Source organism: Myotis daubentonii, chromosome 15, assembly GCF_963259705.1.
Source record: "Myotis daubentonii chromosome 15, mMyoDau2.1, whole genome shotgun sequence".
NCBI classification, from domain to species: domain Eukaryota; kingdom Metazoa; phylum Chordata; class Mammalia; order Chiroptera; family Vespertilionidae; genus Myotis; species Myotis daubentonii.
Genome location: NC_081854.1, coordinates 53,072,675 through 53,089,155, shown reverse-complemented (window position 1 = coordinate 53,089,155; position 16,481 = coordinate 53,072,675). Strand labels below are relative to the sequence as shown.

At 43.1% G+C, this 16,481-nt stretch overlaps 1 protein-coding gene across 4 annotated transcripts in view; it reads left to right on the top strand.

The window, feature by feature from the left end:
• NUP93 (nucleoporin 93) overlaps window positions 1-16,481 on the top strand; it is an 86,345-nt gene that overhangs the window by 51,341 nt on the left and 18,523 nt on the right. For 3 of the 4 annotated variants that reach the window (XM_059667981.1, XM_059667980.1, XM_059667983.1), the window contains 3 exons: window positions 1,113-1,175; window positions 7,250-7,378; window positions 15,713-15,787. In XM_059667981.1, coding sequence (XP_059523964.1) covers window positions 1,113-1,175; window positions 7,250-7,378; window positions 15,713-15,787 — 267 coding nt within the window. The remainder of the gene's footprint in view (window positions 1-1,112; window positions 1,176-7,249; window positions 7,379-15,712; window positions 15,788-16,481) is intronic. The other variant, XM_059667982.1, reaches the window with a different exon arrangement.

The following is a 16,481-nucleotide window of genomic DNA, read 5'->3' as shown; positions in this document are numbered from 1 at the left end:
GCTTCCCTTAGCAGCAGCCGCCATGATAAGGTGCATCAAAGCACAGTCTGCTCTGCTCTTTGTTCAGGACCAGCATTCAGCGACAGTGGCTCCATAGCTGTGTTTAGCAGCCGTGACACTAAAGCCAAAGACCACTCAAGAAAGGAAATTCACAAGAAGGGTTTGTTGACTTGATGTAGTCGTGTGCTGTGAAGGCTATAAACAAAGTTCATTAAAATCCTTCCCATCACTTGTGTCTGGCTCCCCTGCCATGGCCAGAGCATGGCCACAAGCTTCCCACTTCTACATGCATAAACGGCGTCCTAGCTGTATGTGCTCTGGTTTATTGAGGCCATTTCAATGTAGGCAAGTAACTGTGTGCATATTAAACCAAACTGGGCTGTCTCCTCCTCACCCCACTGTATTAAACAAGTAGCGGATGTCATCAGGCTTGAAATAGGGAGCACATGTGGCAAAACCCCAGCAGCAATGGTAAAGAAATGAATTTTTGGGTATCCCAGCCATTGACAAACAAGTGAAAAATATCCAGGCAAGTAGATAGCGATGGCTTCCTCAGTGTTAGGAAGAAATGGAAGAATTAATCAAAAGCAACAGAGAAATGAACAAACAGATAAATAATAAATAAATAAATGTTCTAGGCATGAAATAAATGGTCTTTTCAGGAAGGAAGAAAGGGAAGGAAGGAAGGAAGGAAGGAAGGAAGGAAGGAAGGAAGGAAGGAAGGAAGGAAGGAAGGAACATAGGAACATTAGAGGCACTGTGACTTGCTGCGTAGCCAAAGCTATGTCTATATCTATAATATGAGCCATTTAAGAATTGAAGGATACTCCTGGCTGTTCACATTGTATGTTTATAGGACATGAGACTTTGCACTACTGTTCCATGGGGACTTTACCTTCTGACAATCATCATGTGCTCCCCGAATGAAAGAAACTAGGAAACATCTATTTTAAAAAATCTGCTTTGATATTTTTTGAGTTGAGAGTCTTCTGAGGGTTAAGGTGGGCAGGATGGAAAATACCTGTATGGTACTTTTCTTTTCCTTCAGTGTACTTTTGGTGTTTGGAAGGTTAATTTGAACCTAAGTTGTGTCATTTCTCCCCCTTTCACAGGGCTTCCTAAAGAATGAGAAGGACAATGCCCTGCTGTCGGCCATTGAGGAGTCCCGGAAGAGGGTAAGAAACGAGCCTAAGTGTAGATGTAGAGCTGTGGTGAGGGCGGCCTTGGGTACCTGGAGCAGGTTCTGGAAGCTGGAGCCTATGCCCAAGGCCCAGCACTCCTCCCTAGACAGTGAGCTCATCAGTTCTGCAGGAACTGCTTTTCAGGAAAACATCATGCTTGTACCTCCATGTGTAGTTAGTGACCGAAATGCATCTGAAACACGGGACTATCGATTAATTATTAAATTAATCTTAAAATGGAAGGGCCACACAATTCTTTGGTTTCATTGTTATAGGAAAAAGTGGTATTTTGGTTTCTACTGAATCAGCAGTTCAGAGAGGCAATTGTGATCATTGATAATTTTCCTCAATTTCTTTTCCTTTTATCACCCAAGTTGACTTTCTATGCTACCTTTTATTTTTATTTGTATTATAGTTGACATATATTATGTTAGTTTCAGGTATTCAACATTTATATTCCTTACAATATGATCACAATAAATCTGGTAACTGGTCACCATAGATATTTATTACAGTAATATTGACTATTTCCCCCATGCTGTACATTACATTCCTATGACTTTTAAAAAAATATATATTTTTATTGATTTCAGAGAGGGAAGGGAGAGGGAGAGAGAAATAGAAACATCAATGATCAGAGAGAATCATTGATCGGCTGCCTCCTGCACGCCCCCCACTGGGAATTGAGCCCACAACCCGGGCATGTACCTTGACCGGAGTTGAACCCAGGACCCTTTAGTCCGCAGGCCAATGCTCTATCCACTGAGCCAAACCGGCCAGGGCCTGTGACTTTTTCTTTTTAATAACTGGAAGTTTGTACCCTGTTTCTGTATCTATGAGTCTGTTTCTGTTTTATTTGTTCATTTGTTTTCTTAAATTCCACATATAAGTGTAATCACATGATATTTCTATACTGTAATACTCTCTAGGTCCATCCACATTGTTGTAAATTGCAAGATCTCATTGTGTTTTTGTTTTATTTTTTTAATTTTTATTTATTTTTAGAAAGAGAGGAAGGGAGGAGAGAGAAAGATGAAAGAGAAACATCAAAGAGAGAGAAAGAGATGAGAGAAAACATCAACCGGTTGTCTCTTATATGCACCCTGGCTGGGGATTGAACCCAAAACCTAGGTATGTGCCCTGATTGGGAATCGAACCCATGTCCTTCCGGTGTAAGGGACAATGCTCCAACCAACTGAGCCACACTGGTCAGGACAAGATCTCATTCTTTTTTTTTAAGCTCTTATTCTTTATGCTGCCTTCTACATAAATGATTTCTCCAGGCTCTTGAAAAGACAAAACAAACTAGCTTGACCCTTGAAAGAGTAGTAAGTAAGTTGGCCAGGGCAGCCATTACAAGTGCAGCAATATTTTGCAACAAGCATTCCCTCAAAATACTCAAAGGTCGCTTATTTTACTAATATGTGAGTTATCACTCCTTGTTTCTGACAAGGATTAAAAGATAAAAACCTTTCCAAAACTTCCCATTATTGAGTAAATATTTTCAGGCCACCGGAGTCTTTTGGGGAGGGAGGAGGAAGGCTATCAATTATGTGGAGTTGATTCTACAAGGGCAGTTTGTCTCCCAGTAGAGGGTGCATCTACAAAGGTGAGTAGGGGTGAAAGAGAACTTTGTTTTGCGGTTTACTTATATAAAACTAGAGGCCCGTTTCACAAAGATTCACACAATAGGCCTTCCTTCCCCTGGCTGCTGGCACTGGATTTCCTCCGGCACCCAGGACCCAGGCCTTTGGTCCGGCCGCAGCGGAGAAGCCAAGCCTATTCAGTCTTCAGTCGTCTTCAGTCTTCGCTCAGGCCGGAGCCTGAGGTCTTTGCTCTGCGCCTGCGAATGCAAATTAACCTGCCATCTTTGTTGGGTTAATTTGCTTACTCATCCTGATTGGCTGGTGGGCATAGCGGAGTGATGGCTAATTTACATATTTCTCTTTTATTAGTGTAGATAATCCTTATATCAAGTGAAATACATTTCTGTTTTATTTATGTAAAAAATAATAAAGTGAAAAAAAGCTGCTTCTCAGTGTGCTTTATTAAAACGTACCACGCAGGTACAAGTGTCTCGGTGGGGTTGCTGTGAGAGAGGGCAGCAGGGGGCTTGGTAGCTCTAATTTATAAGAAAATGTTCCAAAGGACTGACATGTTTAATTATCAGAGTAAAATGCCCTAAAATGTTATTAATTATATTTTTGGCAACAGTACTTATTTCTAGAAATAGAGACATTCACTTGATTCGGATTTGAAAATATTTTAAAAAATTTGTTTTTTGTTCACACTTTGAGCCACCAACTTTGATTCTCCTGCTGTAAAGGACCAATAAATTAAATTAGGACTTCGAATGCTGCCGAGCCTTATTAATCCACTTACCCTATGTTTCTGGAATTGGCAGTCTCTGAACATTGTGTCATACTGAGACTAAATGTGCAGCCAGCCAAAACATTTAAGTGACATACCACAGTGCAAAATGTGTGCATATGTGTTTGTGAGGGAGATGTTCCGCTGTGGGGAGCCAGCTGGGGGAGACCTTTCCCCTGGCCGGACACTGGGAAATTGCCACTAAGTAGGGGTCCTTTTTCAAACAATGGCTGAGCTGCTTCCTGGCATTTTCGTGGTAATTTCATGTTTGAATAACGTGCCAAAGTCCTGCTGAAATGCCAAGAAAAGAAGCTACAAAACCACAAATGTGTCCTGTCTTTTTCCATTTGGTGCATCCCAGCAAAAACAGAACAACATTATCAGAACATATGTAGAGCGTCTAAAAGCCAGCAACAGCTCAATGATAAGTGGGTGTGAAGTCAAGGCATATTGCCCTCTTCCCTTTATGAAAAAGGGGTTTGAGTGCTCCCCACCTGTTCTCAATTCAGTTGCCCAGTCTTCTCCCTGCCTTCCTTTCTTAGCTGTGTTCAAAGAGCTGTATTTCCACACATAACTGCTTTGACATTTTCTGTGGTTTGTCCTGTCTTCTTTTAATTTTAGACCTTTGCATGCCCTTCCTGGTCATTCCTTCTTCTTCCCTTGGGTTTCTTTCCTCTTTGATCCTATTCCCTGCACCCACCTTGCCTCCAACCCCCACTGTCCTCTTCTCATAGTTTTTAGTTGCGTAGCTCTGTTGATTTTCTCATGGGCTCCCCTAGTTGACATTCCTCTTTGCACCTAATCCATCATGTGGATCTAAAGGGAATAGGCTGGAATAGGGCAGATGGGTGGGTGATCATTCCTGATTAGCCCACAAATTGGATGTTCCATTATCTCTAATGCAATTAAGATAAGCTGGGGGCGGCATGGTCAAGGGAAGAGAATTTTAATGTTGGACCATTCATTTATATTTGCAGCTCCTTATCACACTAATGATGAATGGAACCACAGTGCTGTTTATTCAGGTTGTGAGGTTGTTTGTAAATGAGTAGCTGGCATACCTCTCAGATCTATCCTAGGATTTGAGCCCAGAAAGCTGCCAGTTTTCAGAGTACATCCTGTATTAAAGACCCAAGAGTTCTTGGCACACAAGTGGGCAGCCTGATTAATGGGATGGTTAATCCCCACTTGTTGTCACTCTGACCCTTACATGATGCTGGAAGTCGGCTCCCACCATCCTCATCAGCAGTATCTCTGGATGGTGTACTGTCTGTTTTTTTTTTCGGTTTCCTTTCCTACTCTGCCATTCTTGTCCTTGAGAAAGACTCTTGTGTATGTGCTGGGTTAGTGCCACAGCTTCATCAGTGCCTCACTGGCTGTTGCGAGCTTGGAAAGCCTTGCCCCACCCTCTTCATTTCTACACACCCTGGTCCTCGTGCCTTGTGGCCCTCCATTATCCCTTGCTGAGAGAGGCTCAAGGCTGAGGAGGTGGTTGTCTGACCACTTAATAGGAAGAATTTTAGAAGAAATTGAGATTCACTTGTACACTATTTCTGGATATTTTCTAGGAAAACCCCCCTTCTCGCCTCTACCTTTCTGTTCTAACATACTTCTCGCTATTCAAAATATATAGTTTTCACGTATAAGTTCATTAATGTAACAAGAGAAAAAGATTTTTCTTTAACTTTTTCAGTCCAGGCTAACTGGCTGGAGTGGTCCATTCCGCCTGACTCTGAAGAAAACTAGGTGGGACACTGTTCTTAAAGTTTGCAATAGTCATTTCTCCTTGTGTCTTCAGAATGCACAGTAAAAAGGGGTCCATTGATAGGTCAAGCTTGCAAGGTGTGCCAGCCTTCTTCCTGGTCATTTTTGTGCGCCTCTGGTGTGCTTTTTTCACATTTTAATAAATATTGGTCCATAGTCAGACATCCCACCTGTGGGAAGAGTATGTAAATTTTTCCTGACAGTTTTCCAAAGCTCACGTATATGGTTATTATCGGTATAAATTATCTGCATTGCAAAAATAAAGCAGGCATTACTAATGCTCATTCCCTCGGTGCCACCTAATTAGATGCCAGTCTGATTATAATCAGTTGTAGATGAAACGGCTTTTTGAAAAGTAGGATTAAGTTGATAGAAACTTGCTCTGCCAATTAAAGAAAAATAGGCTAAGAATGGTCATGATTCAGTATATCTCTATAAGTTGCTTTAATTTCCTCCTCAGAGGTTTATTTTGTCTTCTTTCCCTCCCTCTTTTCCTTCCTTCCTTCTCTCTTCTGTCCCTCTTTTCTTTTCCTTCTGAGTGCCTTTGTTTTGGTAGCAGCTGCAGAGTCAGCAGTAGACAGGAGTGAGGGTTGCCAGACATTGCAGTGGTGACTTGGAATAGACCATAGAAGGCTCTGTTTTTCTTTCACTGGTTTGCTTCCTCCTATAAAAATATGACTTTCTTTAAAAAATGAAGGCACTTGTTTTTTCTGTTCTCTTATCTTAGATGCTTATTAAATCTTAAAGTAGCATTGATTTTATAATCCATCATGATTTTATGTACTACTGAGAAAATAAACTGACAGGCTGTCAGTTGTAATATGTAGCCTAATTTCAGAGGTTTTAAAAATATACAGGGTGAGGCAGAAGTTGGTTTACAGTTGTGGGTACATCAAACAGAGTTTATACTTGTATTATTATTTATTATATTATTATATTCTTTTCCACCCTACATTTGTCTTAATAAGCACATGAAAAGATGTTCAACATCATTAATCATCAGGGAAATACAAATTAAAACCATGAAATATCACCTAACACCCATTTAGGGTGGTGACTATAAAAAAACAACGCAATAGTATTGACAAGGATGTAAAGAAATTAGAACCTCTGTGCACTATTGATAGGATTGTGAAATGGTATAGCCTTGATGGAAACAATCCCTCAAAAAAATTAAAACAGAATTACCATGTGATCCAGCAATTCCACTCTGGGTATATACCCCAAAGAATTGAGAGCAAGAACTTGAGATATTTGTATACCCAAGTTCATAGCAGCATTATTCATAATAACCAAAAGGGAGAAACAAGCGACTCAAGTGCCTATGAATAGATAAGTGGATAAACACATTATACATACAATGGAATATTATTATTTGGCCTGAAAAAGGAAGGGAATTCTGACACATGCTACAACATGGATGAATCTTGAAGACATTATGCTGAATGAAATAAGCCAGTCACAAAAAGGCAAATATTGTATGATTCCACTTCTGTGAGGTAGCTAGAGTAGTCAGAGTAAGAGACAGAAAATAGAACAGTGGTTGCCAGGGGCTAGGGAGAGGAAGGAATGGAAAGTTACGGTTAATGGGTACAGAATTTCAGTTTTGCAAGGTGATGAGTTCTGGAGATGGATGTGGTGATGGTTGCAGAGCAGTGTGAATGTACTCAGTACCCTGACTATACTCAAAAATGGTTAGGGTGGTAAATTTTGTTATGTGTATTTTACCACAATTAAAAGTTGTTCATGTGTTAGATTTGATAAAATGGTATATTGCAAACACATGTCAGTGAACTCTTTAAGGATCATTTTTAAAGTTAATTGCTTTATCTCTACTCATGGACAGATGGTAGATGCGGGCGGTGGGGGGGTTTAATAGAAACCATGTTCTTTGCTTTTTTCATTTGGGCCGTCTCTCTGCTCGTCTCTGATAGACCTTTGGCATGGCTGAGGAGTATCATCGAGAGTCAATGCTGGTCGAGTGGGAGCAAGTGAAACAGCGAATTCTCCACACACTGCTGGCATCAGGAGAAGATGCCCTGGACTTTACTCAAGAAAGTGAGGTAGGTTGGGCCCAGAAGATGAAACACTGTTAATAAAAATGGGAGGTAGCCCTGCTGGTGTGGCTCAGTGGTCAAGCATTGACTCATGAACCAGGAGGTCATGGTTCGATTTACGGTCATGGCACATGCCTGGGTTGTGGGCTCGATCCCCAGTGGGGGGCATGTAGGAGGCAGCCAATCCATGATTCTCTCTCATCATTAATTGCTTCTATCTCTCTCTCCCCCTTCCTCTCTCTGAAACCAATAAAAGCATATTAATAAATAAATAATTATTATCTATCTGCTGAAGACTCAAATATGCATCGCAGCCTCAAGCCCTAGACTCATTTATCTGACGGCTTCTTGGCTGTACATGGATGTCTCAGCCATCTCAAACTACACATGTACAGAAGTGAGTCAAGACAGCAACTGCCCCCCATGCCCCTCCTGGCACCAGCCTCTCTTCTCAGAGTTTATCATCTTTATAAATGGCAATTCCAGTTTTCACTTGCTCAGGTCAAAAACCACAGATTGATTTTTGTCCTCTGCTTCCACCTTGTCTCTCGCACATGTTGGCAAATGCAGTTAACACTGCATTAAAATATACCCAGAATCCAACCACCTCCACTGTTAGCACTCTGATTCAGACCCTTGTCAGCTCTTGCTCAGCTTATTGTACTTTGCCTAACTGGTTGTTACAGTTAGCTATTGCCAGGTAACAAAGCACTCCAAACCCATAGAGGCTGAAAACAAGTATTTAGCTTAGCTGGGCATTTCTGGCTCAGGATCTCTTGAGGCTGCTGCAAGGTATTGGCTGAGGCAGTGGTCGGCAAACTGTGCCTCGCGAGCCACATGCGGCTCTTTGGACCCTTGAGTGTGACTCTTCTTAAGCCTTAGGAGTGCCCTAATTAAGTTAATAACAATGTACCTATCTATATAGTTTAAGTTTAAAAAATTTGGCTCTCAAAAGAAATGTCAATCGTTGTACTGTTGATATTTGGCTCTGTTGACTAATGAGTTTGCCGACCACTGGGCTGAGGCTACACTCATTTCAAGGCTCAGTTCAGGACAGATCCACTCCCAAGCTCACTCACATGGCTCTTAGCAAGCCTCAGGTCCCCTCTGGCTCCTGGCATAGGGACATCAGTTCCCTGTCATATAGGTCTCTCAATTGTACTGTTCACAACATAACTCGCTTTCCTTAGAGCAAGAGTGAGGAATCTGAGGGAGAGCTAAAATGCCCCCAATACAAAAACCAGTCTTTATATATCTTAGTCTTGAAAGTGTTTTCCTATCTATCCCCTCTGTTCAAAGTAAGTCACTAAATCTGGCCTACAGTCTAGGAGAGAGGATTATATAAGGGCTTGAGTCCCAGGAGGTGGTGATTATTGGGAAACCATCTTAGAGGTTGACAGCCACACTGGTCTCTCCACTTTTTCCCTTGCACAATCTCAACACAGCAGCCAGAGTAACGCTATTAAAACACAGGTTAGATTGCGTCACTCCTCTGCTCACTTGGAGTGAAAGCCAGCATCTTCACCATGGCCTGTGAGCCCCTACCAGACTCGGTCTTCTTGCCTCTCCAAGCTCCCCTTCTGCTACTCTCCCCATTGCTCTTGCTGCTCCAGCCACATGAACTCCTTACAGGTCCCTGAACAAACCTGGCAGGCTTGCTCCTGCCTCGAGGCCTTTGTGCTTCCTGTTGCTTCTGCCCAGAATGCTCTTCCCCCAGATAGCTGCCTGGCTGTCTCCCTCTCATAGTTCTCCTTCAAATATTTACCCAGTGCCATTTCACTGGGGCCTTCCAAGGTCTTATTGTCTGGAACCCAAGCCAACCTCTTGCATTCAGCACTTCCTAAGTCCCCTGTCTTGCTTTATTTTTCTTTTTAGCACTTCCTTCCATATGCCATTGTATATGTTTTCTGTCTTTTTATTGCTTATTGTCTGTTTCTCTCATTAGGATGTATTGATTGATGGTAATACTAGGTTGAGGGTTTTCTCTTCTTGAAAATCTAATTTTTAAAAATGGCAATGTAGCCCGGCTGGCATGACTTAGTGGTTGAGCATCAACCTATGAACCAGGAGGTCACGGTTCGATTCCCAGTCAGGGCATATGCCCAGATTGGTGGCTCAATTCCCAGTAGGGGGTGTGCAGGAGGCGCCAGTCTGTGATTCTCTCTCATCATTGATGTTTCTACTTCTCTCTCCCTCTCCTTTCCTGTCTGGAAGCAGTAAAAAAATATATATATTTTAAAAAGGCAGTGTATTTATGATTCAGGAACTGAAGTATCCTGTCCCCAAAAGCCTATTCCCTCCCTTTTTGCCTCTTCCAGAGGCAGTCACTATTATTACTTTCTTGTGCATATTTCCAATGTTTTTTATAAAATGCAAGTATATGAGACTACATATCTTATCCCCCCTCCTCCTTACACAAAAGGTAGCTTACTGTATGCTCTGTTCTGTATCTTGCTTTTTTCTCTTAATATATTCTAGAGACCTCTCCTGGGAGGGATTTTGTGGCTACGTGTTGGGATCAGCAGGAAGAATGTCCTGCTTTATTAGTGATGTCTGCCCTATGCTGGGACACTGTGGCTTGATTAGTGATGTCTGCCCTGTGCTGAGAAGCTGTGGCTTGCTACACATTTGCTGCTCTGGTGTGGGGAGGGCACAGCCCTGGGTTCAAATTCTAGCTTCACCACTGACCTTGTCCAAGTTATTTGACCAACTTATTTAACCCTGCAAGACCTTCAGTGTCTTCACTGGTGCAATGTGATTATTAGGAAGATTAGTGATAACCTGACCCATCATGGCTATCCCGTACTATATTTTGTAAAAAGCAGTTTCAGATAATTTAGAGGTGCAGATTAAAAATTACAATGTTAATGAAAATTATAGTGTTAGACATTTCAAATATTTTTACCAATGCTTCTCCATAAGTTATTTTTCCAGAAGTTGTTTTATGGTTAGCTAGCATTCTTCTCCCACTCCCACAAGAGCTAGGCTAGCTGAAGCTCAGAGAGATGTGTAATATCTGGGTGAGACCCAGGATTGTTTCCTTCTAGACCATGTTCTGTTGAAGCCTGGGTCGAGGGTGGGTAGCTTGGCAGTTTGTCATGCCTGCCGGATAACTTCACACATCCCATATCTACAAATTTACTCCTGATTTAGAAACCAGTTTTTCTATTAAGTTAGCCCCCTGAATAAAAAGGTGCTAAAGTCATTTGTCTTAGGAAATTATTCCTTAAGGCTCTGTTCACATATCTTAGACTCAGAGACGTCAAGGTTCTGATCGGAGTCTTTGGAAAGGAAGAACTAATGTTCAAAGCCCCTGATCAACCTAATGTTTCTTTCTCAATTTCTCGTGAGTCTGGGCAGATAAATAGAATAGCTCATGGTTTTATAAACTTCATTTTTTAAAATGGTGTTAATAGGTTGTGGTCTGTATTGGGATTTGGAAGTAATTATAAGCTGTTAATGAGATGTTCTTTCTTGATTGTTCTCTTAAAAATAGACTAGTCTACTTAGTAGACTCTTCTTCCCTGACCTGGAGTCCCCTTGGGAAGGGAGTTACCAGCACTTGCTGTTCTCTGTGACACCTAGCAGAGTGGGTAGGTTGGCTGTAAAAGCCAGTGAATGGTGTGGTGGCTTTCTCTCCAGGTTATCCAGGGAATTGCCACTTTATGAAACCCTGTGGGTTTTATTGTTTGTTGCTGTTGTTTTGAACTTTTTTCCTAAAGTACAACGTGTCCAGAAAAGCCCACATCCTAAGAATACAACTCAGTGAATGATCACAAATGGAACACACCCAGATGGAGAAACAGGACATTACCAGCACCAAGAGTCCTCCTCATTATACGCCTTTCCAGTTACTGCCCCCACTGCCTCCAGCAGGGGGACCACTGCTGTGACTTCTAACATCATAGATTAACTAGAGGCTCAGTGCACGAAATTTGTGCATGGGTAGGGTCCCTCGGCCTGGCCCAGCAATCAAGGCCAATCAGGGTCTTCTGGCTGCTGACCCAGGCCTCCCTTTGTTCCGCGCCGCCCCCTGGTGGTCAGCGCACATCATAGCGAGCGATTGGTCTCCCAGCCAAACTCCTGCAGGGACAGTTTGCATATATGTGTGTGTGTGTGTGTGTGTGTGTGTATTTATATTGTTTGTTTTTGAACTTTATGTAAATGGAGTCATACAATATGTGCTCCTGTTTCTGCTTAACATTCTGTATATCGCTGTAGGCCGTTCATTCTCATGGCTGAACAGTGTAACTGCAATCTGTGTACTCATTCTGGAATTGATGGACATTTGGTTAGTTTCCAGTTTGGGGCTTTTATAAATAGCACTATTGTGAACATTGTGTCCTTTTAAATTTAACCATTCTGGTGGATATGTGGAACCGTGTGTTTTTACAGGCTTTTTCCATATAATTTTCTTCAAAGTAATGGAAAGGTGATATTATCTTCACTTGGGCAGGCACTTTTCTGTGTGGCGCTGCTAACCTGACAGCACATGGGGTATGAGCAGTGTTGGGAATCGATGTATCTTAGCCAACTTTAAAAACAGCACTTAAAGGTGAATTTATCTAACCTTAGTGGGGTCCGTGGCTGTGCTGGAATTAGACATAGTCAATGGATGGGTCCTTAATGTGTTTTCTGGAATATGACTTAGCCTAGCAACTAGTAGGCTCAGTAGAGAAGCTTAACTAGAGGCCCAATGCACAAAATTCATGCAGGAGTAGGCCTTCCTTCCCCTGGCTGCTGGCACCAGCTGGCACCCGGGACCCGGGCTTCCCTCTGGCCCCGGCTTTGTCCGGAAGGACGTCCGGTCTAATCAGCCTATTACCCTTTTATTATTATAGATAGTTACAGATAATGATGGTCACATTCCACACTGTGAGTGTGAACAGCTTATATGGACACAGTGTCTGATTTTGGTAACTGACTTAGTGCCATATTTCATCAATTCCAAGAAAGATATGTGTATCTTTCCCACATTTTAGCATTTCTGAAACCAGGATGTCTTAAATTCAGTGGTGAGTTGCACTAGTAGTACTGGTTTCTGGGTATAGATTTCATAGCCAGCATTGTAAATTACTCACTTTGGTCCCATTGTGCTCATAGAAAGCCAATTTACTTTCTTCTGTAGTATTGCCATATTTCCTCTTCATTCTGTACTTGTTTTGCTAGGAGTGTTAGTTCCCATACTTTTCTCCCTAACTAGAATGTGCCCTCCTTGGGAAAAGTTTGATTCATCCCTGGATACACTTTGAACAAAAGTAGATGCTCAGTAAAAGTTTGTAATTCCCTCCTGTCACGCTCCAGCCACGCCTCACCTGTTCTGGGGTGCTCTCTTAGAATGACTGTTTGGGAACACCATCTGCTCTGAGAGGACCCTCGTGGCTGTGCTCCCAGAGGTGGCTGTTTCTCCACGTATCTCTAGACTCCTGGGTGAGCCCCTTCTCTGGCCCTGCCTTCCATCTCCCCTCCCTGTCTTTCCGATCTCTGGTTCCTGTTCCTGTCACCCCCACTGTATTCAGTCTGGGCCCTATGCAGGGAAACCCATAAGTACGAGGAGTTTGCAATGTTATTCCTACAGAGTATACCAGTTTCCCAGCCTCAAGCAGCCCTTGGCTTTGACATTCCAACAAGCATTTGCTGGTTCCTCGGCTCAGGAATGTGCACATACACATCCTGTGGACGGATAATTGACCTTATGTGTGGCGACATAGAGGCTGGGCCAAGGGCAAATGAAGGAAAGGCGCTTTTGAAAACAAGAGCATTAAGCAAAATTAATTTAAATGGAAATCTGAAACCTAAAATCCAACTACTTTTTAAATGGATAATTTTAAAAATTGGGTTTTCATTACTGGATAATGTTTCTCAAGGCTATTTGTGTGTGCTTAGCTGAAACAGCTGTGTCCTTGCAGAAATGTTTGAGTGCTGCTCCCCTGTCATTCCCCCGCCTCATTCCTCCCCAGGTCAATGGGATTAACAGGCGTAGAGCTCTGTTCTTTAAAAAGACCTGCGACGGTTGGTTCTGTTCCAGAATGGTGGTTTATTGGACAGCACTCCACTCTGTTACTGGGAACACTCACAATTAGTCCAGATGTTTGAAAACGAGCTGCTGGGGCTTCTGTTCATACAGGAATGTGTTTATTATAAAAAGACCAGACGAGAATTTCCAGCCAGCTCCAAGTAACATTTTAAGTTATGTTTCTGTAGTGTCATGTGTGTCTATTGTTCAGTGTAGGATTTATTTCTGTTTATTTTTTGTATAAAACATGATAACAGCTAACACTTATTGGCTGAGTGTTGGGCACTACGCTGAGCTCTTTCTGCTTAGTCTTCACAGCAGTGTTGTGAATACTGTTTTTCTCCCCATTTAATCATCACAGACCTATGAGAGCATCTCATCCCTGCTCCTGTTCTATAGCTAAAGAAACTGAGTCTCAAAAGAAGCAATATACTCAGTCCAGGTCGCACAGCCAGTGAGTGGCGAAGCCAGAATTTCTAACCACTCTTGTTCAGTGGCTGTCCTTGGAAGCGGTGCCAAGCTGTCCTGGCCGGCAGTGGGTGCCGACTTTGGATGCAAACCAGGGTTCCACCGCTTCCTATTGGAGTGACCTTCTGTGCGCTTTGGCGTCTCCATCTGTAAATTGACATGGTGAAGGTACATATCTCGTAGGGTTGTGGAGTGAAAACATGGACATTAAGACAGTGCTTGGCACATAGGAGGTGCTCAGTGAGTCTAGTTATTATTATTGTAACTTAGTAGTTTTCAGTAATTCCGTGACTCAGATAGGAATGACCATTGGGTGTATATTTAACTACATATGCCAGACTGAAAGGTAGCAGGGGGCGAAGATAAGAGGTAGGGATTTGGAATAGTCATGGGGTCAGCCAGCTTCTACCCAGGTCGGTGACGTGTTTAAAGCTCTTTTTAATATCAGTGACTGTGGAAGGTCAGCGCTGAGGAGGACCTCTTGAGATTGTCTGGGACAGCCCCTTCACTCAGCTAATGGGAAGCAGAGGCTCCAAGAGAATGTGCCAGTCCCAAAGCCGGGGAGAAAGTGGCCTTCCTGGAACCCAGGTGTCCCACAGTCCAGTTTCTTCTCCACAACCTGAGTGTGTACAGCCCACCTTTCTGCCTCCAGCCCTCTCTCCTCTCTACCCGACTCCCAGGGCAAGCTCATACGCGTCTTCCATTGGCTGGCTTTGCTAGTGCTAGGAAGTATTGCTGCTCTCTTCCACTGGCTTCCTAAGCCTACTTTAAACTGCTTTGTTTTAGATTTAGAGAATACAGCATTTATTTCTTTTTAAATGAGAGAAGTGTATAAAAAACTTGGTTTCTACAGTACAATAAAACTAAAGTATTGGAGATTTTAGAATATACCTATAGGATACACCTAATTTTGATCCATATTTGTTTACAGTAGGGAGTAAGCTTAAAGATTAATGTTAGTGTCTGTCTGTCTGTCTGTCTGTCTCTCTTTCTCTTAAATACTTCTAATCTTTTCCATATATTTGTGTCTAACTCTCCCCAACAGACGGTGAGGTCTTTGAGGGCAGGATCTGCGGCCTGGCTTGTTGTCGTCCATGTGGGTCGATGTGCACACAGCTGTGCACAGGCAGGCGGGCTTAGTGGGGATGCTTACTGAACGGCTGTAGGACGGCCCACCCTAGACTGGCTTCATATCTCCAGATGCAGGAAACTCATCAGCAGCTGTTGTCTTAGTGTGGACTCTAGACTGGAAGTGTTGAACCCTATAAACTCCATTCCCTAGCCGTGTGATATGATTGATGGAAACAGGAGGCCCACACATAGCAACGATGGAGAGGGGCAACGAGGTGGAGCGGGGGCTTGGAATTGAAGCCGAATTTGGGGAAATGTACATTTCCAGGAACGGTCACTGAGATATCCTTACAACTCCCCCCCCCCCCCCCCATCATTTTTCAGTTAACTGAGCCCGATGGCCGCCCTCTTCTCATGTTCATGGTAAAAAAGTTGCTTTCTCATGAAACCCCTAAAAACATCATTTGGAGGAAGTCTGACTAGGAAACAGACTCCTCGTAGCTTTGTTAAAGACAAGCATGTGGTTACCAAGAGGTCGCCACTTGATTCCTGGTCAGGGCACATGCCCGGGTTGCGGGCTCGATCTCCAGTAGGGGGCGTGCAGGAGACAGGCCCTATGATATTTCTCTCATAGATGTTTCTCTCTCTCTCTCTTTCTCCCTTCCTTTCTCTCAAATAAAAACATTAAAAAAAAGACAGGCATGTGTTTCTATAATTTTTTTGTTTGTTTGTTTATTTGACTGAATGCTGTTCTTAACCAGTTCTGAATGTGTATTCGCCTACAGCCAAGTTACGTCAGCGATGTGGGACCCCCTGGTCGAAGCTCCCTGGACAGCATCGAGATGGCCTATGCCCGGCAGGTGAGCACACCCTCAAGGAAGACCGAGTCAGGAAAAATGTGGGCCCCCTGGGGAGTAAAAGCGAGCAGAGACTTCGTGTGAAAGTCAAGCCCTGAAGGCTCATTCAGAGAACCGGTTAATATTTTACCGTCTAGGCCCCTGGAGAATGCCATCAAATTGGCTAATCGACTGACTCGGATTTGATTTAGGGAAATTGAACTCTGCCTCTACACTGGCCCGGGCATCTCATTTTGCATTTGGCAGCGGCCCATACGCAGTAAAGCAGGGTAACTGCACTGCTTAGCAAGCGGAGTTCTCTATTAACCGAGTCACCTGGGGGCTGACGGTCTCGTCAGAAATCCTTCTTCACCTCGTGTGGAGAAATTTTCTAAATGCTTTTCTGCTTCATAAGCATCGTGTACTCACCACTTTCTAATGATGTCCTTGGCAAGCTCACTGCTGTGGGACCGTGGTCCAGTTGTGCATCATGACCATGTAATCGTCTGGGTGTGGATTGAGGTCACTGCAGGTGTGGGGAGCACAGGGACTCATTGGACTGAAAAGGCCCTCAGGACACTACGTACCTGGAACTGACTTTTTTTTTTTTTTTTAACATATATTTTTGTTGAATTCAGAGAGGAAGGGAGAGGGAGAGAGAGACAGAAACATAAATGATGAGAGAGAATCATCGATTGGCTGCCTCCTGCATGCCCCC